This window comes from Protomyctophum parallelum (genome assembly GCF_964188405.1).
Source record: "Protomyctophum parallelum genome assembly, chromosome: 5".
Taxonomy (NCBI): domain Eukaryota; kingdom Metazoa; phylum Chordata; class Actinopteri; order Myctophiformes; family Myctophidae; genus Protomyctophum; species Protomyctophum parallelum.
In genome coordinates, this window is record NC_139702.1 from 35,444,751 (window position 1) to 35,468,787 (window position 24,037).

General features: G+C 46.6%; 2 protein-coding genes across 2 annotated transcripts in view; one reads left to right on the forward strand and one right to left on the reverse strand.

Moving 5' to 3' along the window:
- The window catches only part of LOC310858338 (adhesion G protein-coupled receptor L1-like), a gene marked incomplete at its 5' end in the record, with an annotated part of 41,856 nt that extends 27,891 nt beyond the window's left edge, over nucleotides 1–13,965 (forward strand). The window contains 12 exons of the mRNA XM_083764444.1: nucleotides 853–1,070; nucleotides 1,304–1,477; nucleotides 1,652–1,864; nucleotides 2,631–2,851; nucleotides 3,520–3,586; nucleotides 3,722–3,810; nucleotides 6,829–6,997; nucleotides 8,433–8,585; nucleotides 8,863–8,959; nucleotides 9,510–9,620; nucleotides 9,867–9,887; nucleotides 10,606–13,965. Coding sequence (XP_083620570.1) covers nucleotides 853–1,070; nucleotides 1,304–1,477; nucleotides 1,652–1,864; nucleotides 2,631–2,851; nucleotides 3,520–3,586; nucleotides 3,722–3,810; nucleotides 6,829–6,997; nucleotides 8,433–8,585; nucleotides 8,863–8,959; nucleotides 9,510–9,620; nucleotides 9,867–9,887; nucleotides 10,606–12,803 — 3,731 coding nt within the window. The 3' untranslated portion in view covers nucleotides 12,804–13,965. The remainder of the gene's footprint in view (nucleotides 1–852; nucleotides 1,071–1,303; nucleotides 1,478–1,651; nucleotides 1,865–2,630; nucleotides 2,852–3,519; nucleotides 3,587–3,721; nucleotides 3,811–6,828; nucleotides 6,998–8,432; nucleotides 8,586–8,862; nucleotides 8,960–9,509; nucleotides 9,621–9,866; nucleotides 9,888–10,605) is intronic.
- A 1,339-nt stretch (nucleotides 13,966–15,304) lies between these two features.
- Nucleotides 15,305–23,512, reverse strand: LOC310859436 (phospholipid phosphatase 3-like). The gene is made up of 6 exons (XM_083765978.1): nucleotides 22,946–23,512; nucleotides 18,352–18,509; nucleotides 17,932–18,218; nucleotides 17,734–17,791; nucleotides 16,281–16,457; nucleotides 15,305–15,921 (listed from the first exon to the last, which is right to left on the reverse strand). The coding sequence occupies exons 1-6, from the start codon at nucleotides 23,142–23,144 to the stop codon at nucleotides 15,823–15,825; spliced, it is 978 nt and encodes a 325-aa protein (XP_083622104.1). The 5' UTR covers nucleotides 23,145–23,512; the 3' UTR covers nucleotides 15,305–15,822.
- Nucleotides 23,513–24,037: the final 525 nt, after the last annotated feature.

The window sequence follows — 24,037 nt, forward strand, 5'->3', positions numbered from 1 at the left end:
GTTTCCAATTCAGATTTCATATTCACTTCCTTAATTTCGTTCACCTTCCTTCCCTGTTTTTCTTGAATGTTTAGAATGTAATTTAGTATATTGTTTAGCTATAGTTCATTGTTTAGCTGGTATCCTACAGTATACTGTAGTTTAAATGTTCAGATTGTTATTTAGACGGTATAGTTTGGACTAGTGTTAATTTTGATCGCATATTTTAGTCATTTGAAATGTTTTAGTTTTAGTCTAGTTTTAGTTGACAAAATATCATAAGATCTAAATGAAATCTACAGTTGATTTTGTCGACTAAAATGTATATTGCCAGGCTATGATGGAGTCATAATGCCTGATTATATAGCTGTTCTACGCATTGTGAGCTTGTACATCAGCTATTTTCGGAGCATGACAAAATGAGCATGACCAGTCCCTCCCTTTCTTGAGTTACTACACTGTCTCTAGTCTGTACTGTATTGTGATTATTTTCCTTGCTTTATATTGTAAGTCGCTCTGGATAAGAGCGTCTGCTAATGCTAAATGCCTAAATTGTAAACTGATTGTAAATTGTATGTGTTTGTGTCCTCTCCAGTGGTGTAAAAATTTAAGTAAATAAGTAAAAGTCTACAATTCAAAATGTACTCGAGTAGGCCTAAAAGTACAAAAGTATTGGCCTCAAAATGTACTTAGAGTACCAAAAGTACAAAGTAGTCATTATGCACAGTGTCCAATTTTTACGTATACAAATCATTTGAAAATAGGAGATCTACACAATTGTGAGCTTAGTAGCATGTATTTGTTTGTATTTTCAAATGGCCAATAAAAAAACCCAGTATTTAAGTAAAGTAATGCACATGACTCCACCTGCAGGTCAGGTGAAGCTGGTCCTGTCCCTCTATAAGAACCTGGGCTCCTTCCTGACCACTCACAACTCCACTCTGCGGCTGGGCGTGGCACTGAGCCAGGGGTCAGAGGTCAGGGGGCGGAGCCTGGTGGTCAACTCCCACGTGATCTCGGCGTCGGTCCACAGAGGCTTCAACAGGGTGTACCTCTCTGAGCCCGTCATCTTCACCCTCAGACACCTGCAGGTGTGTGTGTGTGTGTGTGTGTGTGTGTGTGTGTGTGTGTGTGTGTGTGTGTCTTTGAACAAGGAATTCCTTTTATCAAGCAAATTGTGAACTACTTTTATAGTACTCACATGTTTGTGTGTGTGTGTGTGTGTGTGTGTGTGTGTGTGTGTGCGTGAGTGCGTGTGTGTGTGTGTGTGTGTGTGTGTGTGTGTGTGTGTGTGTGTTTTCCTCATGTGTGATTTTGTTCACAGCTTGAGAACCACTTTGGCCCCAACTGTTCATTCTGGAACTCGTCGGGGTCCTCTGGGAGTGGCAGGTGGTCCGCACAGGGCTGCCGCCTGTTGCACACCAACAACACACACACCACCTGCGCGTGTAACCACCTGTCCAGCTACGCTGTCCTTATGACCTACCAACAGCCTGCTGTAAGCACACACGCACGCACGCACATACACACAGACACATACACGTACCTTCTACAGTCTATGACACATACACACACACACACACACACACACACACACACACACACACACACACACTCACACACAGTTTGCAAATCCCCATCGGACTATTAAGCGTTTCATTTCTCTTGTCAGTCTGGTGCAGGCGTAGAAGAGCTGCTGGTCTATGTGGTGTCCTGGGTGGGCATCTCTGTTGCGCTGGTGTGTCTGGCAGCCTGCATCACCACCCTGTGCTGCCAGGGGGCGCCCTGGCACACGGACCACAGCAGCATCCACTGCAACCTGTGGGCCAATCTCTTCATCACTGAGCTGCTGTTCCTGGTTGGTGCAGACAAGGCCCAGTTCCCAGTGAGTTATAGTGATAGTGTGTTCCTCGTTGGTGCAGACAAGGCCCAGTTCCCAGTGAGTGATAGTGATAGTGTGTTCCTCGTTGGTGCAGACAAGGCCCAGTTCCCAGTGAGTTATAGTGGACTAGTCCAGTGTAATAGTAGCGTTATTGAAGAATAAGAAATAAGATTACATACTGTACATGGGTAGTAACTCTTAAACTGTGCGCACGCACGCAGTGTGTGTGTGTGCGTGTGTGTGAGGGGGTGTGTGTGTGTGTGTGTGTGTGTGTGTGTGCATGCGTGCGTGTGTGGATTCTGAAATGTATAATCATGTAGCAGAGAATTATTGCTAATATTTATTTTGTGTAACTATATCGTAGTAGGCCTACATATTAGTAGAGAATATTCAGTTGTCAGATAGCATTGGTGAAGGAAACACCTTCAGGGTGTTCTGAACACCCTCCTCCCCAGATCCTCTCTGTAGTCCTAACCTACCCAACCCATGTCTAAACATAAATACAGTGATTGTCCTGAACCAGCTGAAAGCTATATACATAATGTATATCATGAGCCGTTTTGCTAAATGGAAACCAAAGCCATTAAAAAAGAACAAAGACAATAACTGTTTTCCAGTGGATCCACTGTAATTGTTATTTAGTTACGCTCTTGTTAATTTATATATATATATATATATATATATATATATATATATATATATATATATATATATATATATATATAAACTATGTAGCACTTTGCATTCAACCTCCTTTTCACATCTCCAGGTGGCATGTTCCATTGTTGCTGGCCTGCTGCACTTCTCCCTGCTTTCGGTGTTCTGCTGGTTATGTCTGGAGGCGGTGGAACTGTACCTCTTGCAGCGGGAGGTATTTGAGGGACGGACCTCCAGGAGGAAGTACTTCTACCTGTGTGGCTACTCTGTCCCTGGCCTGGTGGTGGCGGTGTCTGCAGCCATAGACTTCAGAGGCTACGGCTCACACACTGCGTAGGTGGAGGGATGACGTGTTTGAGTGTGTGCGTGCGTGCGTGCGTGCATGGTGCGTGGGTGTAACCTGCATGGTTGTTATTTCTAGGAATGCACTTGTAAAGTTGCGTGGTAGAGTACAAGTACCTCTGTCAACACTATGCAATTGTCAAGTTATGCCAATGAGTGATTACGTAATGTAATTATGACCTTGCCCTTGAGTGTAACCCAAAAGTGAATTGATCACTCCCACCATGTTTCATTAAAGTTTCTGCCAAAATGTTCTGACATCTGTGTTCACCTTGAATGTGACCTTGAATTTGGAACATTTTAGCCCCAAATTACTGATCAGTGCCACCAAGTTTCAGGACATCCGTGTCATCTGTTCTTGAGTTATCTAGTAGCAACAACCTTAATTGTGACCGTGACTTATGAACGTGCTAAGAATCCTACTGATCATTCCCACCACTTTTCATGGAAATTCTGAACATCCGTTTTGAGTTATTATGCTTACATAAATGGCATGGGGCGAATACATAACCCTGTCCAACTCCGTTGGTGGAGGTAATAAAGATAATAATTTGTCACCTTGCAGACTGGATATAATTGCTGTGTGTGTGTGTGTGTGTGTGTGTGTGTGTGTGTGTGTGTGTGTGTGTGTGCGTGCATGTGCGCATGCTTGTGTGTAGGTGCTGGCTGCGGACAGACAATTATTTCATCTGGAGTTTCCTTGGGCCCGTGTCGGTCGTAATAACGGTGAGACATTCTACTCAAACACACACTAAGGTCACTAAGGTCACTGGTAAACATGTCTTTGAGTGAATGATATTGACTGAGACTGGTGAGCAGACATCATCCCGTAGCTGACCGTTGTCCTTATTTTGACCTCAGCTGAACCTGGTAGTCTTGGTGATGACCCTGCATAAGATGCACAGCTCGGCAGCCCTCAAGCCAGACTCCAGTCGCCATGACAACCTGAGGTCAGTATCATCACAGGGGAGGTTAGTGTCTCTAGACTAGAGCTAGAAACACCAAGCTAACAAACTCTCCTTTTTTTCATTATTATTATTTTTTAAATCAGTTGAAGTTTGAAATTCTGATAGTAATCATTGTTGTAGAGTGTTTGGCCCATGCTAGGCTGCTTTTTATTGCTTTCTCCTCAGCGTTTAATACCATACAGCCCCATGGTTTGGTTGATAAACTTGTTAACTCCTTTGGTGTAGATCCTTGTCTGGTGGGCTGGATTCTTGACTTCTTAACTAACAGATCTCAACGTGTAAGGGTTAACGAGATACTGTCTAGCTTCCTGTCATCTTCTACTGGCTCGCCCCAAGGTTGTGTTTTATCCTTTTCTTTTCTTTTGTTTTTACGATATTTTTTTGCGGCTTACGCCTTTTATTGTTTTTTTTTAAGGGACAGACAGTAGGCTGACAGGAAACGGGAGAGAGATGGGGGAAGACATGCAGTAAGACATGCAGTAAAGGCCGTGTCGGGCTCTGGAGTCGAACCCGCGGCACACTGCGACTGGATTACCAGTCGGGTGCCCAGACGGTTACGCCACCGCCTGGGCCGTTTTATACATTCTTTATACCAACGATTGTGTTAGCCATTTCCACAACAGATTCATCGTTAAGTACACGGACGTTATCGTCAGCCTGCTCGATAATGATGAGAACTGTCACGGGCAAGTGGTAGATGATTTTCTATCCTGGTGTGACAACGCCTTCTTGCAGCTTAATGTCTCTAAAACAAAAGAGCTATGCATAGATTTTAGACGTTCCCCACAACCCCCCCAAAAGAGTGCTGTCAATGGACAGACAGTAGATATTGTACCCAGATACAAATATCTGGGCACAATAATTGATGACAAGCTGAAATTCGACCTAAATACTGATGTATAAAAATGGTCAACAACGCCTGTACTGCCTAAAGAAAATGGCTAAGTTCAATGTCGACAAGACTCTGATGAAACTGTTTTACAGTGCCTACATCGAGTCTGTCATTTCCTTTTCGATTATTTGTTGGTATGGTCATCTTTGTATCAGAGACAATAGGGACAATTGTAAAAGTGGCCTCTAAGATATTTGGCTCACAGATGAATAGCCTAGACTAGTCTAGAGCTTATCTTTAAGAAACAGGTGCACAACAAAGCTCTGTGTATTCAACCTGATGCTGCTCACCCATTAAATGGAGAGTACGACCTTCTCCCATCCGGCCCCCTGTGCCACACAAACAGGCACAAATATTCCTTTGTCCCTGTCTCATTTGCACACTGAATGTTGCTGTGGGTAGATCAAGGAGATAACCTTATGATGAGCACTTTATTTACTGTATTTGTCTCGTGCCTATGCACACATAACCTTATGATGAGCACTTTATTTACTGTATTGGTCTCGTGCCTATGCACACATAACCTTATGATGAGCACTTTATTTACTGTATTGGTCTCGTGCCTATGCACACATAACCTTATGATGAGCACTTTATTTACTGTATTGGTCTCAGGCCTATGCACACATAACCTTATGATGAGCACTTTATTTACTGTATTGGTCTCGTGCCTATGCACACATAACCTTATGATGAGCACTTTATTTACTGTATTGGTCTCAGGCCTATGCACACGCACTGTCTATGGCCAACGTGCACCTATGGCATGGCACGTTAACGCTTGCACTTTAATGGTTATGTGCACTTTTGTACTTTGGTATCTGTGCTACTGTATGTGGGATGCACATTTTACCGCAACAGTCAGCTCCAATTTTTTATTATATTCGTTTTGATTGGGGTTTTTCTAGACAAACAAGACATACATAACAATGACCTACACCATACTATGTAATGTATAATATACGAGTGATAGACCTATCGTAATGAGGTATATACAGTAAATACAACAGTTTTGAAACAAGAGCACAGTAGGACACAGTAGCAGGGCATGCAGAGCAGCAGAACAATAGTTATTCAGTGCAGTGGAGTCGAGCTGAGCCGTAATAGGGCCCCATATATATTCAAGTGTTGCTAGACTGTCCTGGCCGTTGCAACGCAGCCTCTGTAGATTGTGTATTCATCATCAGCTCCAATTGATATGATCCAGTTCCAGTTCCAATTTTATTTGCTCATTTTTCTGTGATTCCAATTTCACTTGTATATCCAGTATACTGTATGAGTTCTCTCTCCAGATTAGATTGGTCTGAATTGGTTTGAACTTGCACACTGAAAAGTGTGCATGATGGAAAAGGGGCAGGAGGCAAATGAAAAGAACAGAACTGGGGAAGGACTGGGGAAGCAGGCATTTATAGGGCGTCGACACCCGGGCCCAGGTGCGAGCTGATCATCATTAGTAGCTCTGCTCCCCAATCCTATTGGATAAAAGAAACAGAGGTTACTATAGGGTAAACACAACATATACCAAAACCAGACAATACAATTCAATTCAAAGGGCTTTATTGGCATGAGAAAACATAAGTTTACATTGCCAAAGCAGAAAGGACAATACAACAATACAGCAATACAACCAGACAACCTGTAAGAGTAATATGTATCATAATATAGGGAACCGTCACATATTTATTTCAGAAAACTGGAGGATTTAGAAGATTTTTTTTTTTTCGAGGTCAGGCCTAAATGGGTTAACCCATTCTGAACGGGCACCCATTTTGGTGTCAGCATCATGTTATGCTTTAGCTATTGAAAAATAGCAGATCTACAAGCTCATATCGCGCCACCGAGTGGCGCGATACGAGCTTGTAGGTCTGCTATTTTTGTAAAAATCGAAGAACGACCGACATTTTTAGAATCTGATCTCGGGTCAGAATGGGTTAATCAGACCAGTGTGTGTCCAGTGGAAAACCTCGTATGAATCTGATCTCCGGTCAGAATGGGTTAAGCAGAAAGCTAGGGGGGGGGGGGGGGGGGGTTGTGCAACTGGCCACTGACTCTGACAGAACAAAGCTGTCTCCGTCTCATGCCGTCCCTCTGCCGTGTGGTCCGAACAGGGCATGGGCGGTGGGCTCCCTCACCCTCCTCTTCCTGCAGAGCGTGACCTGGTCGTCGGGCCTGGTGTTTGTCTCCGCCCCCTCCCTGCTCCTGGCCTACCTCTTCTCCTCCCTGAACACGGCCCAGGCCCTGCTCATCACCATCCTCCACTGCACCCTCACCAGGAAGGTCGGTCCTCTGTGTGTGTGTGTGTGTGTGTGTGTGTGTGTGTGTGTGTGTGTGTGTGTGTGTGTGTGTGTGTGTGTGTGTGTGTGTGCGTGTGCGTGTGCATGTGCGTGTGTGGAACAAATATAGTATAGTAGCAGTTGAGAAATAGACATTGTGAGGACCATTGTACTGTATAGTCCTCACAAGAGAAATGATTGTTTTATGGTTCCAAAAGTATTGGAGTTGGACTTACAATTAGGACAAGTAAATTTTGGGGTTGGAGTTAAGGTTATAGGATTAGGCATTCAGAGGTTGGGATTAGGGAGGTTGTCTTTACTTTATAATTAGCTGTGCAACGATGTTACAAACAGGAAAATAGCTGCTCTACAAGCTCACTACACCTTGTAGAACTGCTTTTTTCTGCAATTGTTTTGGCTCCCTTCAGAAATGTTCAATGCCGTCCTAATGTTTTATGTCCGTCTGTCCGTCCGTGCGTGCGTGCGTGCGTGCGTGCGTGCGTGCGTGCATGTTTACACAATGTAGACTGCAGCACTATACTACTGCTGTAAAGGGGGAGTGAGAATGTCCAACAGTAACAGTGTAGCGTTATTTAGAACATTATATTTCAGCAAAACACAATGTTTATATTCTACAGTTAATCATGTTTACATCTTAAATTCCCCTCTGCGTCCACAATCTTGCATAAACTCGTCTCTGTGTATGTACATGTACAGTATGTACATATCTGTGTTTACAGTAGCCTATGTGATTATAGATCACTGACCCGGGGCCAGGCAATAATTTAACAACAACTCAAGCTTTATTTACTTGCCTGCAGCATGAGGAGAAAATTGATTAACATCATATACTGTCAATAAGAAACTGCCCGGGTGAACAAAATAGCAGTCCCACTGGGAAGGAGTTAACGGAGAACATGGCCGGGGCTGCTGCCTGCCGGTGGGCCTCACCTGTGTTGGCCATCAGCCTTTCTGTGACCAACTGTGGGTCGCTGTTTTCCGCTCTGTGTTTTGGTTCCTTTGCATTCTAATGAACTCAAGAGGCTCCTGCGCTGGTTGGTCACTTGCCATAATCAGCCCTTATAGGGTTGACCAATCAGTGCAAGCGGCTTTATCACCCCCCCCCCCCTCACCCAGGGCAAATAAAGATAAATACACACAGTATATCGTCGCTGTCAGGTGGAAGCCTTGTATGTCCAAAAACTGTTACTTGAAAAAAAAGTACAAAAAATAACAGTTTTCATTGGTTCAGTATTTATATAAATAAAACACAGACAGACTGAACCACTTGACATTTTCCCAAACGGCGCTTAACTTTAACGGCAAAGCAGGGCATTCAATTACATGGGGAGAAAAAAAAGAAAACATTAAAAAGTTGAAATAATATGGAGACACAAGGTTTTCTGCCCGACAGCAACGACATATATATTTGTGCGTAGGGTCAGAAGGACTATGGCCGATGCCTGCGTTTTTCCCAGTGCTGTGGCTCGTCCTCTGGCAGCTCTCCTGACTCGGTTAAGGGCTCGGCCCTGCGGTCCAACAGCCGCTACAGCAGCAGCAGCCAGGCACGCAGAGCCACTGCCAACAGACAGGTATAGAGCATCGTTTACCATTATTTACGCACTCAAACATTTGGCATCGCATCCTGCTCTTGAACGCATCCAAATTTGCATCAATCGCCCCATGGTTCTCTGTTTGTTTGTTTCTCTGACTTTGTCTCTGCCTCCGTTTCTGTCTGTTTGTCACCCTTTCTGCTTTCTTTTTCCGTTTTTTGTTTTTATCGTTCTCCAACTCTGCCTGTGTGTATTCTTGCTATCTTTCTTCGACTGTATTTGACCACGCGTGTATGTGTGTATTTATTTGTTCCAGAGCCGCATTAGAAGGATGTGGAACGACACAGTGCGCAGGCAGACAGAGTCGTCTTTCATCGCTGCAGATGTCAACAACACTCCAACGCTCAACAGAGGTGAAGATCTCTAGACATTCTTTATTGTTCACATTCTTTTCTTTCTGGCCATGTGACTGATTCTTTACTCTCTGAATTTATTAATTCAAAGTCTTCGTTCATTTTGGTCTTACGGTTAGTGCACATTTGACATTTTAGTTGATTTCCCTCTTCCAGAGTGACAAAGTACCAAAGCCATAGTTCTCACACAACATTCTTATATGCTTAAGCGATGCACTGGAAGAGAAAAGCAGCAGAACACAAATTTAGAAGAGCGATGGAGCGATTAAATATACCAACATGTGCAAAGGAGGGATAAATGGGAGTTCTCCACTCCCATTTCGTCGTCTGTCGTGAACTAAAACTCATCCAGAAATACCTCACGTCCTGAGTTTTAGTTCACGACAGATTCAGCTTTTCCAAATGAAGTTGGAAGGGCATTCCGCCAGTAAAGAGCCAGGAGGGAGAAGAGTTGAGACTGGGTGAACAGGTGGCATGTGTTCCACACACATTGATTGTCTCTCGCGTAATTATTTGCCTGAGATTGTTTGTATTTTATCCCCCTCGCCAGCTGCTTTGGGGAACCATTTCCTGACTAACCCAGTGTTGCAGACCCATCCTGGAGCCTCTCCATATGACACTCTGCTGGCCCAAGGATACAACCAACCCTTCACCTCCACAGGTACACCTTCAACACAGTGCTTTCTAAAAGCCGCTGTCAGTCTGGTTGTTATCTGCTTATATCTTGGACCAAACAAACCAGAATTTTCTAGCTTAATTGTGTAGATCACAGATGCTTGAAAAGTAACTTCAATTGCTACAATTGTTCCCTGCAGTCTGCAGTGTGGCGTGACCTTGACCTTGAAACGTGTGTCTTTTTGTCTTCTGTCCTTCCCCGACCGTGTGTCTGTCTAACCTGGATCGATAGGAACCTTCAGAAACAGCCAGAGTATGAGCTCTCTTTTATTGTGCTCACTCGTATCATTCAGCACCATATCCATGGTTCTGTCAACAGTCATGGTTCTGTCAACAGTCATGGTTCTGTCAACAGTCATGGTTCTGTCAACAGTCATGGTTCTGTCAACAGTCATGACAACACAGAGACCATGACAACATTCAAATATTATCTTCCATAATGGTTGCATACAATTCCATTCAATGATACTGCTGTTACTGTACTCCAAATCGATCTATACCAGTCTCTCTGCCCATCCATCCATTATGTTCATAATTCATCTCAAGGTCATTTACACCAATGGTTCTCAAAGTGGGGTTCGGGGACCCCACTCCTTGAGGGGGTTCCAAGGGTTTTTTATTATTAAATAAATAAATAAAATAGACAATCTACAAGCTCACAATGTGTGTGATGCATTGTTTAAAAACATTTTGACGGCCTGGGCCATGGCTCAGCGGTCCAGGCTGGTCCTTGGCTGGTAATCCAGTCTGGCCGTGTGCCGCGGGTTCGACTCCCGATCCCGACGGCCTTTACTGCATGTCTTCCCCCCATATATATAAAATAAAGGCGAAAGCCGCAATAAAAAACATTAAACAAAATCTTCTCAAAGATCTTATGCATATCAATGTGAGTGTCCATCCAATGAAAGTGTTTGACAATCACATACAAGTTGCGTCCGACTCCTGACTCCCATCTGTCCTCTCCCTAACAGAGGCCGGCGCGTCCCTCAGCCAGGAGTCCTGCGGGCTGGACAGCGTGTGTCTCAACGGAGGCTACACCCCCAACACCTTCACCCTGCACGGCCTGGGAGGTGCCGGACCGGGCTCGCGGGCCGGGGTGGTGGGCAGCAGCGACCTCCTGAGGGAGGGCGGAGGGGACGAAGTCTCCCCGGGCCTCCTCACGCCCCACGGGGCGTCCGAGCTGACCGGCGGCGGCGGCGGGGCCGGGATGCGCAGGAACCTGTCCGATGCCGCGGCTCTGGAGAAGATGATCATCTCGGAGCTGGTGCAGAGCAACCTGAGGCCCTCGGTGGCCATGCCGGTGCCCCCGGAGCGCTACGGCAGCCTCGCCAGGCCACACCACCACGACAGGCCCACCCACGCCGCCACGCTGACTCGCCACCCTCAGCAACAACCGCCGCCGCCGCCCTCGGACGGGGTCTGGGCGGCCACCATGCAGACGCACATGCGTCACAACAGCGCGCAAGACGCCGGCTGGACGCACGCCGGCAGGCACCAGACGCAGATCCAGACCGACGCGCTGCACGCCTCTGCCGGAGCGGCACGCGGCCAAGAGCACGCCGGGACGCCGCGGCTGCAGGACGGCTGGTCGCATCTCGCCGACTCCCCCACGGACCCCGAGGCTCACGAGCAGCAGCAGCTTCAGGACAGGGAGAGGTCGCAGCTGCAGAGCACCCTGGGTCGCCGTGGGGGGCTCCCGGACAGGCAGCAGCAGCAGGCCCGTCCCCCCGATGTTCAGGCTCGCCCTTACTCCTCCACCCTCAGCCGCACCCCCGGCACGCTGTCCCGCCACCGCGCGGGCGGCGAGATGGGCCTAGCGGCGGAGAGAGACAGGGACAGGAATCTTTACAGAGACAGACCTTTACCCCCTCCTCCGCCCCCTCCGCCCCAGGAGTCTGAACCCCTGTACAAGGCACTGGAGGAGCCGCTGCTGCTGAAACAGAGGGACGTAGGCCTGGACGGATGGAGAGGAGGCCAGGACAGAGACAAGGAGGAGGCCTTCCTGCTGAAAAGAGACGCCTCCATGGAGGAGTGGAGAGCGGAAGCCGAGCGCGAGAGGGAGGAGTCATTTCGACCTCAGAAGCGAGACGTCACGATGGACGAGTGGAGAGGTGGGATGGAGCGGGGCCGGGAGGAGCCCCTCCTCTTGGACAAGAGAGACGGACGGATGGAGCTGTGGCGTGGGGGCGGGGCAGAGCCCGGCGGCAGGGAGGAGACGTTCATAACGCAGAAGAAGGACTTCGGGCTGGACGGGTGGAGAGCCGGGATGGAGAGAGAGAAAGAGGACGCTCTGTTCCTGAAGGACAGGGACGGAGGATGGAGGGGAGGGGTGGAGAGAGAGAGCGAGGACTTTAAACACAAGGACAGGGTGCTGGAGGTGTGGAGGGGAGGCATCGACATCGACAGGGAGGAGCCCTTCCTGTTTGAGAGCAAAGACGGAGGCGTGGAGGGATGGAAGAGAGCCAAGGACCGAGGGAGCGCGCCGCCACGCCGCTACCGCGCCGACCCGGACGACTCCGACAGCTTCGCCCTACCCCTGACCCCCGACCTCGACCTTGACCCTGACTCCTCCTCCCCCATTTACGCCAGAGATACTGACCCCTCCCCCATTTACGCCAGAGATACTGACCCCTCCCCCATTTACGCCAGAGATTCTGACCCCTCCCCCATTTACGCCAGAGATTCCGACCCCTCCCCCATTTACACCAGAGACTCCAACCCCTCCCCCCTCTACCCCGTGGACCGCCACACGCCGCCCCTCAACGTCTTCCCCCGGGGCTCTCCCCCGGCGAACGTCTTTGTTCCCCGAGAGGCCAGCTCCCCTCCGCCCCCGAACAACCTCTACGCGCGCCACTCCCCTCACCAGGTGTACAGCCGGAGCAGCTCGCCGCCCCGCTTCTACACGCGGAGCTCCCCGCCCGCCCTCTCCTACCCCGACAGCAGCCCCGAAGGTAACGAGGACGTGGTCAGCCCCGCCGGCGGCCAGCCCCAGCGGCCCGCCCTGGAGCTGCCCTACAGCCTGGGACGGCCCCCGCTGGGGCCGCGGCCCAGTCACCTGCAGACCTTCTACCAGCCCCCGCCGCTGGCAGCCAATGGGGAGACGGCGTACGCGGCAGAGCCCCCCTCTGAGGAAGACGACGGACAGATGCAGCGAGTGACGAGCCTGTGACTAGGGCGGTGGTGATCGGGGTATAGAAACCAGGGAGGAGGAAGGACGGCGACCATGCAACAGCGACAACAAAACTGACGGCGGTATAGTGATGAGGATGATGATGGCGACGATAACCGACGAGGCTTGAGGAAAAGCGATGATGATGATGATGATGGTGACAAAGGCTCCTTCCTGTTTCTATGTCCCGATCACCACGAGACTTCCCCCCCCTCCCCCCTTTGCCCTTTTCATGGTTTTGTTACTTTTTTAAAGACTGTAATCCATTTATAACCTTTCTTTCTGTCTCCCTTTCTCTCTGTCTCCGTCCATTCCCCTTCCTCTCCCGTCTTTCCTAAACCACTGGTCCTCAACGTCGGGCCGGGACCCACCAGGGGTCCAAATGGACCCTTGTGGGTCTATAACTCCCTAGAGAGGTTACAGAGAGGTTCCAATTTGTGGGCCCCGGACCAAACGTTGAGAAACGGTGTCTTAAACCCTCCTTGTGTGGTTCCTTCTCATTGGTGCTTTATCCTTATGGACTCATTGTCTGAGTTTCTATTGGTTCATCCTCTGGGTGTTGCCCTTCCCTGTAGCAAGCAAACAGTGTGTCAAAGAAGCACTAGTATGTTGCCAAAAAAGAAAAAAAAAGAAAAGAGAAAAAAGTCCTTTCAAAGAACATGTGCATGAATTTATAGTGGCTTTACAAGGCTACATACTGTAGGAGGAACATGTTTTTATGTGTGTGTGTGTGTGTGTGTGTGTGTGTGTGTGTGTGTGTGCGCGTGTGTGGGCCCACGTGGGTGTGAGTGTCAGACTCACTGTCCGTGCGCACGTACGTGAGCAAGTACGTGAGCGTATGGGTGTGCGTGTCTGTGCATGCGTGCATGTGTGTATGCACGCGTGCCGTGTGCGTGCCTGTGTTTGAGCTGCGTGGGTGTGTGTACATCGCTCTTGTATAAACAATGTATCACAATGCAGCATTTTATCAATATCAACGGGGACCCCTCATGCACACGCCCTCTTCCTGCTGTTTTAGGAACTCTCGACCAATCCCATTTGACTTCACATCAAGACCAAAAGCGTCCAGCCCTCCAGGCAGACTGTTGGTGATGGAACATGTTGCCGTGGCAACAGAACTCTTTGAGTTCCTGAACCGATCATATAAGCCTCAGAACTTTTATTGCGTCCCCGTGCCCCCCCACCCCGAGACCCGTGTACATAAACGACCCCAAAGTGTTCTCTGATTGTCTTGTATTGCTATTGAAGTTCAAGTAAAGATGTGAAACCATCGTATGTCCATCCTTCTGTTGTTGTGGGTGTCAGGGAGAGATTGAGAACGAAGAAAAGGTCAGTTTACGAGTGGACTCGATCATATAACAAACTCAAATGCATTTAGCATTTATGTTACCATTTACCAAATATATATTTTTTTAATATATTTTAACCATATTTTCTTTTGTTTTATATTATTACTATTCAGAGTGTATGATAAAGAGGCATCCAAATATAATTTAATAACACAACTACAAACCACTGACTGTATATAAAGGCATTAAGGCATAGAATACACTGTAGGAAATTCAATATTGTACACAGGCTCAAATGTTGAGAAATATAAAGTTAGAGAAAGACAAATACTGTAGAAACGAGTATTTTTATTAAATAACTTGACGACAGTTTAAAAATAAATCATCATCACCTTTAATGGTCTGTGCACTCCTGGACAGAAGTTTACCCTTGTAACATTGTAAAAACTTCAGAGAAAACTGACATGGATTATTTACATGGTCCAAAGCGTGATTTACACTAAGACAGTGTTTCTTTCCAAAAAAGATTCTACTGTGGGTCCTTTTTGGCACGCAACACTGTTGTGCGATGGAGCACAAATTCATCTTAATCGCGGTGTTACATCAGTAAACTACATGAGGTACTGGAGCCAGATATACATTATACACACACACACACATGAAGGAGAACATGAGAACATTCAAAACATGTCTATAAACACGCTTGCAGAATGAGTTGTTTTATCGCTATTGGTACATTTCTTTCTGTACCATTACATTCACTGAGTTTATATGTACAGTTTACAGTATGTAGAACTGGCTACAAGATATCGCTTAAGTATAAAATTGTGAATTACATTCTATCTGCTTAGTCATTACAAATAATTAATTTACAATACTAGTGGTATTTCTTTTTAAAGTATTTTTAAAGTGCTATTTCTGTGTGATACAGGTTACAGGTGAGGTTAAGAGTGCTAATGGTCAGTCTGTGTTCAGGTACAATCTACATGCTTATCTGACAGGCAAATACATGTGTCAAGCTAGTGGCACAACACCATGCAAGTGTATGTATACATAGATTATATATTTCACATTTTCCAAATATATAAAATGTGCCCAAAATGTATTTGAAAATGTATACATTTGGAACCTGAAGATACAATTGGCATGTTATCCAAATATTGCATGCATAATCATTATCCCCCCCCCCCCCCAACATGGTCCAAAATATTATATTTGTATATATTTTGAAAGAGGTGAAAAGCATTTTCCCACGTATGGACGAAGGCCACTTCATAGGCAAAAACCTTCAACAACCCGTCTCATACATATCCTGAAGAGTTCCCTTTTCACTGAAGACAACTGGTAGAGGTTGGAAATGGTCTCTCTCTCTCCCTCTTGTCTGGATATGAGGTATGTGATTTGACTTCACAGGAAATGGTCCGACATTCTTCAAATCTCTGTCTGACCAAGCCAGGCTTACAGGCTATACAGACTCGCAGGCTCACACAAACACGCAGGTACTTTATGCATAGTGTGTATGAACGAGTTGGTGCATACACACAGTGGTTCTTAACTGGTTCCGCAACAGTCTCTGAGGTTTGCGTTGACGGTGACACCATAGGGCCTGGAATTGTATAGTAAATAATACAACATGTCTCTGTTAATGTTGACGTCTGCCCGTGACCCTGACAGAAGCTCTTATGGCCCTCTCGTATGGCTCCCATTCCCAGTGGTGGTGAAGCAGAGACCTAGCAGACGGTATGGTGGGGTGACAGGGTGCTGTCCAGGGCATGGTTAGGACTGACAGCAGAACTGGAGGACTTAAACATGGAGGAGATGTGGCAAGCCTGGGAAAAAACACAGAGACACAAGGCACACTGGTGAGCTACACGACTCCACGGCAGCCATTGACTTTAACCACTTAAGCTCTATTTCAAAAATAGCTCAAATAGCTCGTCTACAAGCTCACAACATGTGATGATGCAATGTGAGCCTGAAGATCTTCTATTTTTGCTCTTTTGGGATTTTTACTGTATTTGTATTTATGCTTGTAAGGACATGCGGAAAATAGAGCCGCCAGGGTTTAATTGGTTAACGGAAACCTTGACGAACACACGCTCACACACACGCTCTGTCGCTCTCACACACACACACACACATGCGCGCGCACAGTCACACACAACAATACTGAAGGTGCTGTACTGACCACCCAGTAAGCAGTGAGGGCTCCCTGTATGTAGCCGGTCAGTACATCAGAGGGGTGGTGTCTGAAGTCGGAGATGCGTGTGAGGCCCGTGTACACGGCCAGCAGCACCAGGAAGGACTGCAGCACAGGCCGCAGCAAGCGAGCGCCACGCCACGTCAGCCGCGCCTGCAGGTAAAACTACGCCCACACAAACACAAAACCGTGGTTTACTTTGGACACGTGTCTCCTTGAATGAAATAACTCACCAGTTAAAACCCTGGAAAGCATCCGTGTCGTTTTAGATTTTAGCAGTGGCAATTCAACATTAGAACAATCTAGCTGCTAATGTTGCTCTGGGGAGGTAAGTCTGGAGCTCTGAACTGTTGCCCCCACAACCCTACTCCGGATAAGCGGTTGAAGATGGATGGATGGATGGAGCGCCATAGCCAATTATATATCATTTTGGGGGTTGCTGGCACGAAAAAGATGAACTACTGATTTAATGTGCAAAATAATGAATAACACTGCTGTGACAGCAGCGTAGTTTTCAGCGATGTACACGGAGCTCCTGACCAATCTCCATTGTAGCTACAAGTTAGGATGAAAATGGGGTTCAGGTTAACACGGGTACTTCGTTGCATGACAGTGTCGCTTGCTGTGAAAAATGCACAGCCTAGATTTTGATCTGTGTGATGTTGAGTTTTACAACCGAGTTGCCTACATTGTGCGATTAGGTTTCTGTTTCCAACCTCTCTTTTCTTACTCAAACTGTCACATAAAATAACAGACAAGAGGATAAGAGAGAGACAGCAGCACTCATGGAAAAATACATCTACTTGGAGGCAAGAACCCTGCTATGCGCATGCACAAGCAATCAAGCATGGATACACTCCCGCACATGGTGCATGTGCACATAGTACAATACACATATGATGAACACATTCACACAGACGCACGCGTGACACACACACACACACACACACACACACACACACACACACACACACACACACACACACACACACACACACACACACACACACACACACACACACACACACACACACACACACACACACACACACACACACACACACACACACACACACACACACACAAAGCAGAGAGGCAGTGACAAGGAGGTCAGACTCCTCCCATAGCAGAACAAAGCTGTCTCTGTCTGTCCCAGTTCTCCTTTCAGACCCTCTCTCTTTCTACCTCTTTTCTCTCGCTCTCTGCTTCACACTAGACTGATGATGGCTCCCTGTTGCTGTTCTCTCCTGCAGCATTTTTCGCAGTAATTGGACTTGGGAGAGAATGCATTGTGTTCGACCAGAGTGTACAGTATGTGTGTGTGTGGGAGGGGGGGGGGGGGGGAATGATGGAGTGGCAGTCAGAAAGACAGATGGACAGACAGACAGATGGATTGATAGATACTGTATGTACTGTAGATAGATTGATAGACTGTACTTACTGCTAGATAGAGCATGGTATACATCGCAAAAGAGGCGTGGCCAGAAAAGAAGGATTTCCTGAAAAAGAAGACATATTTAGAACAAGGTGGAAAAACAGCATGCACACATAAAGTAAAGTATACCGTTTCCTGTACACCATGCGTGTACTGTACAGTGTACACACACACACACACACACACACATGCACAAACACACACCTGGCCTCCTCCTCCAGGCGGTGGTCAGGCGTGTTGCACGTCACTGACGCAACGTACGTTCCAGGTGTGCAGTTGAGGGAAGCGTAGGAGACGCCGCACACGGACAGGAAGTGAGGTCTCAGGCGGCCCACGCTCAACTTGGCCATGTTGGTCAGCGACTGGCCCACGCAGCAGCCAAACAGGAAGCAGCCCAGCTCCTTGTACAGACACGACACGTACAGGTTCCTCACAAAGGCCTTGGAGCTGATGCCGCGGAAACGCACCCTGTAGCACTCCCCGAGAGCAATCTGAAAGGTGCACAGGTGAAAGTAGCAAAGACGTTAGTCGTATGGCTAACTTCCATGCACTGAACGCAGCTCAATCATGAACATCCGAAACCGTTTTTTTAGAACCAATATAAACGAGCTCTATATTACTCACAGTGAGGCCAGTGATGACAACGCCTCCAATGATGAGAAGTTCATCTGGTATGACCTCTCTGTGCAGGTATGGGTAGGTGATGCTGGGGTCGCCACACATGAAGCCCCTTCTGTACGGTCTCACCGCCTTCAGCTCACATGCAAAGAATGGAATGGAGGCTGCGCCAAAAAGGAGGAAGGTGGAGGCATGTGTGAGGAAAATGGCGGCAGGGATGAGTTAACCCATTCTGACCTGAGATCAGATTCTAAAAATGTCTTCTACATCCTGACAGTTTTCATTCTGACCTGAGATCAGATTCTAAAAAAATGTCTTCTATGTCAGTCGCTCTTCGATTTTTAAAAAATAGCAGACCTACAAGCTCGTAGCGCGCCACTCGGTAAAACATAACATAGTGCTAACACCAAAATGGGTTAAATAAGAGAAAGAATTCAACCGCGTAACAAATCAGCGCACTCCCAGCGGGATTATAGATGTCTGCAGATAATGAAGCTTTGGGAGGAGAGGAGAAAAAAAACAAGCAAACAAACAAAAAAGAGCAAACAAACAGAAAGACAGCATGAGACACAAATAGGCCTGTTCCTGGGGTGGTGGTGGGGGGGGGGGGGGGAGATATAAACTGCAAAACATGAGAATGGGAACCCTCTAGTTTTCTCTGGAGAAGTTAGATAACCATAAGGAATGTTATGGGGTCACGGCGACGTTCCTTTGGGACCAGAGAAACCAATAGGAACATCGGCAGAGAGAGGGGTTTCAGTTTCCTGGCTGAACAAAGCCTGCATCGGCGCAATCCACTGGGACTGAGAATAGAATAGTATTGTAAAAGCAGGCGGAGCGAAGCGGGGACCTGGTTTGCACTGTGCATGAGTATTGAGTGTTTGTTTCTGTTGATGGGGAGACGGCGAGAGGGGCTGTTTGTGCCTTCAGTTCAACTTGCCCATTGCAAAAACAATGATGGTGACTGTGGCAGGAGACCAGGGCTGTCTCTGTTTGGTGCCTGCCCATAGGCTATGCACTGCATGCAGTATGGTCCTCCTCAGTGTTCATTGTCTCCACCAGGCCGAAGGCATGGGGGGAGAGTATGTTTTGCACTCCGTCCGTCCGTCCGTCCGTGTGTGTGTCAGTCCGTGTGTCCGTCCGTGTGTGTGTCCGTGAGCAGCTAATCTCGGCCACCGTTAACCCGGTCGATGCCAAATTTTGCACACACACTCCCTGGATGCCAACGATGAACCTCTGCCCCAAACTTTCCAGAACGGCCTGTTATAGCGCCACCAGGAGGCCGCTTTGTGCAAAACAAGTTTTTGCACAGTACACATACAGATTTTGTCCAAACATCATGCACATTGGTACACAGTCTCTCTAGAGCCATTCAACGAAACGGGTCTTTCAGATTTCTCAGACTCCATCCTGATTGGTTAAGATTGGCTTCCAAAGTTCACAGGAGTGCTCAGTTTCAAACAAAATGCTGCAAATCATGAACACATCACGTGATTTCCGTGAAATTGTGCACGCACATTCCCACTAGGCCGAGGAAGAAATGCCACATGAACAATTTCAACTCAGCCTCAAGGTGGCGCTATAACTGGCCGAAAAGTGTTTTTACCTCTAACTGCACGGATCTGTGGATAACTTTGTATGCCAACTCCCTAATTTACTTTTGTTGCCCTTTTATCCAACCACCAGATGAAGGCAAGCTGCAATGTCCTACATTCCTATCCTGGTGGAGACCTGTGCCCAGAAGGGCACTTTTTCTAGTTTAATGACTGTGTCACTTGCTGAAAATCAGTTATTGTCTGCCTACAGTATGTGCTTAAGGGTCAAGTTTGCTGTGTTTATGCCCACTCTCTGATTCCCTCCCTCCCTCTTTTTCATTCCATCTCTCCATCAATGCCTTAATTTAACTCTCGCAAATACAAGTATACAAGTGGGATGGAGAGAAGAGTAAATGTGCGAGAGGAAAGTAGAAAAACTGAAAGAAGGAGTCTCTTCATCCAACCTGTTGTTCATGCAGACTCTCCTTCCAGCCTCGTTCAATTAGCTACTTAGCTTCTTACATCTTACATAACTGGAGTCCTATTACATACTGTAAAGCGCCCATGGGAGGAGGAGACGGTCAATTAGTGACCCTCTCTCATAGACTAATAGCACACAAGGATTGTGTATGTATTTATTTATACTGAATACAATTCCCCTCGGCCTCACTCTACCCTGAGAACTTGAGGTTGTCATGGAAACTGTAGAATTCCCTGAGCAATGCACGAAGCGGCTGGCACAGAACGCTCGAGAGCGCGCGTGAGCGGAGTGAATGAGGGAACATGAGGGAGGGAGAGAGACAGAGGAACAGTGTGTGTGTGTGTGTGTGTGTGTGTGTGTGTGTGTGTGTGTGTGTGTGTGTGTGTGTGTGTGTGTGTGTGTGTGTGCGCTCGTGCGGCGCGTGCGTGCGAAAGAGAAAGGGAGCGAGCACGACAAAAGTGCAACTTTCTTTCTTTCTGTGCACATTCTCAAAGCTCATTTAGACCCTCGCTTGTGCTGAATTTAGCCACTGACGTCTGGGCTCATTGTTGATGTGACCAAACAACAAACTGGGAAATCTCTAAAGCAGTGGACAAACAGGTTACTACAGTCAATACAGTGTATCCTCAGCAGAATACAATTATGGATACTTAACCCATTTTGACCTGAGATCAGATTCTAAAAATGTCTTCTACATCCTGACAGTTTTCTGAAAAAGCTATGTTTCTATGTCAGTCGATTTTTCAAAAATAGCAGACCTACAAGCTCGTAGCGCGCCACTCGGTGGCGCGCTATGAGCTTGTAGATCTGCTATTTTTCAATAGCTAAAGCATAAGATAATGCTAACACCAAAAAGGGTTCCCGCCCAGAATGGGTTGTTAATCCAGTGCATGGGTCAGTGTTACTACTTTTCTACTACGTTTCACAATTTCGTTACATTCATGTTGCCTATGCGGTACAAACGTTACCCGACGCTCGGGTCAGGTTAGCCAATCAGGGACTAATACCGGCATAGAGGCACAATCGTCATTCTGCCAGACCTAAAAGGTCGAAACGTTGGACCAATAATAATTATGAGCTTATAGATCAGATATTTTTGGCGAAGAGATTTGTGGCTTTATTTTCGTCAGTGCCTTAGCCTTTTACGGCTTTGAAAAACATTTTGAAATGGTTCAACTAGTCTACATTGACACGTGGATCGACTATTTGAACTATTAAAAATAGTTTAAAAAAAAGATATGTGATAAGGGGCAAAGCACTGACGGAAATAGGGCCATTGGTGTGTAGAGAAATGCTAGTTGACCTATACCCATTCAACTAACTACAGTAGGCTTAGTTGTTGTGGCTCCCAAGGGGCCAAGCCATCTGGGGGGTCTGTGAGTGAGTCTTTGAGAGTGTGTGCGTGCAAGTGTGTGTGTGTGGTGTGGTGTGGTGTGGTGTGGTGTGGTGTGTGTGTGTGTGTGTGTGTGTGTGTGTGTGTGTGTGTGTGTCCTCACCCCACCGGGAAACCCAACCTACCTACAGCACCAATGTAACACCTGAGATTCGAACCACAGTCTCCCGCATGGGAAAACACTAAAGCCAAAGATCTTAACAACTATATCCCACTGTCATATAATACCAGACATTCGAACCCGGGCCTCCCCCGGTGTAATGGGACACTAAAGCCAACCACTGGTCTAAGGGGGATTATCCCCCCTTGGTCAAGGAAGAAATTAGGCCTTTGGTCATATACCTGGCAACCTCAAGGTGTTTTATTGTACAGTCTTTTATCAGGCTTTAAAGGTATATTCAGTGATTTCACTCAAAAAACCTTAGGTTTCGTTTTTGGCTGTGGGACCCAGCCTTTCGTCCAATCAGGATAGAGAGTAAAAAACGAAACCTAAGGTTTTTTGACCCCCAGGGGTTAACTGGGGACAGGGAGGAACTCCTTATATGGTCAGCACACTCTATAGTAGGGAGGATTATCACAACAAAACAAAAAAATAAGTGATATTTGAATTAAGTGAAATCACTGAATATACCTTTAACATAGGATCTATTGAAAAGCCAAAAGTAGGCCTGCATAAATTCATTTGATGACTGACTTAAAGAGCCATCTTTAGCCACTAATTACTATCTCTTTATGATTGCATTAATTACAATGTAACATGGAGTGTATTTGTACACTCACTGTATGTGGGACTGGTGTGTATCCAGACCAGACATAATATACATAAAGCGACAGTAAAAGTGTAACATTCCAACTCTCTCATTGATGCTAGCAGAGAGTAACATTTGACAGATAATAATGCTCTATAATGTTACTAATGATCCCAAACTAAATATGGGATGAAAGGTATAGACATGAACAATGAATGAAACTTGACAAATGATTGAACTGATGAACAGTTTCTGATCTGGTCTTCCCTAAACATAAATAAAAATAAATATTGTTTATTGCTGATTGATACTTAATATTTTAGACACACGTACATTAGTAACCACTGCCTTACTTCTTCTGGGGGCAAACTGTAGCCTACAAATTAAAAAAAAATCACAGTGCAATTAAATAAATTGATGTTAGGCCTACATATTTGCTTACCAAGGAACAGGCAGAGGAGGTCTAACGCCACCAGAAGTCTTCGTTTAGACAGGACGGCTCTAGTAACTTCATTGAGTTTCTTCCCTGTGCAGTTGTCCTTCCCCACTGCCATGATGCCCCGGTTATCCGCTAGTTTGAGTTGTAAGTCCGGGTTGGTGACAGACACACTGACACTTTGATGAACAAACTTATCCAACATGCTGAAATGTTATAACCCGCACCCTATAAAGTTTATATTAGATAGTTGTCGGTATCAAAAAAAGTTTAGAGCGCTCGGGAATTAATTTGTGGAACTCGACTTGACGGTTTGAAGAATCGGATGCTTATGAAAGTCCGTAAAGACTCTTGGCTCTTTTTATTTCATCGCTCCCACTCCATAAAACTCGCCCCGACTTGCCCTACGCCAGCCTGTCACGGTGTCACCACCAAGATATGCGCATCCGTCTCCCACTGACGATCGAGTCCCACCACAGACACAACTCCAGACCTGAACGCATGCAGTTGCGAAACGGACCTTCTTCATGGATAACTTAGTACAGAGCCTCTCCTGCTGCTTGCATTGTCATATCTCTTCGCAAAACTTGCGCTCTTTCAGAAAGAGTGATCATTTGCGATGCGTATCAGTGCGTGTGCGCCTGCCCCACCCCTCTCTCTGCCCCTTCTCTTCAATAGACAAGTGCCCTAAAGCGTAATGGCTCTATAGTTCTAATTGATCAGTGATGCAATATAGACACAGTCTGCTCTGGTGAAATAGGAAGATGAAGTGTCACATACTGTATCAGCGATGTGTCACTGTCATGTAAAGGTGATTTATGAGATTGATGATGGAGATTTATTCAGTGGCATGCCACTCCTTAGATTCACCTTACACCCAGTTTATTCTCATTTATGTTCAGGATCTCCTCACTGGTCGACAAAAACACATGAAGACTACTGTAACAGTTCAACTATGCATGCACCTCTTGGTACCACAGCACCTCAAATGCCCTTAAAACAAGGCTCTAGACTTCCCAAAACAAACTGCTCAGGCTACTTGGCCTCACTACCCGAACCCACCTCACCCCTGCCCACTTTGACAGGCTGGAATGACTT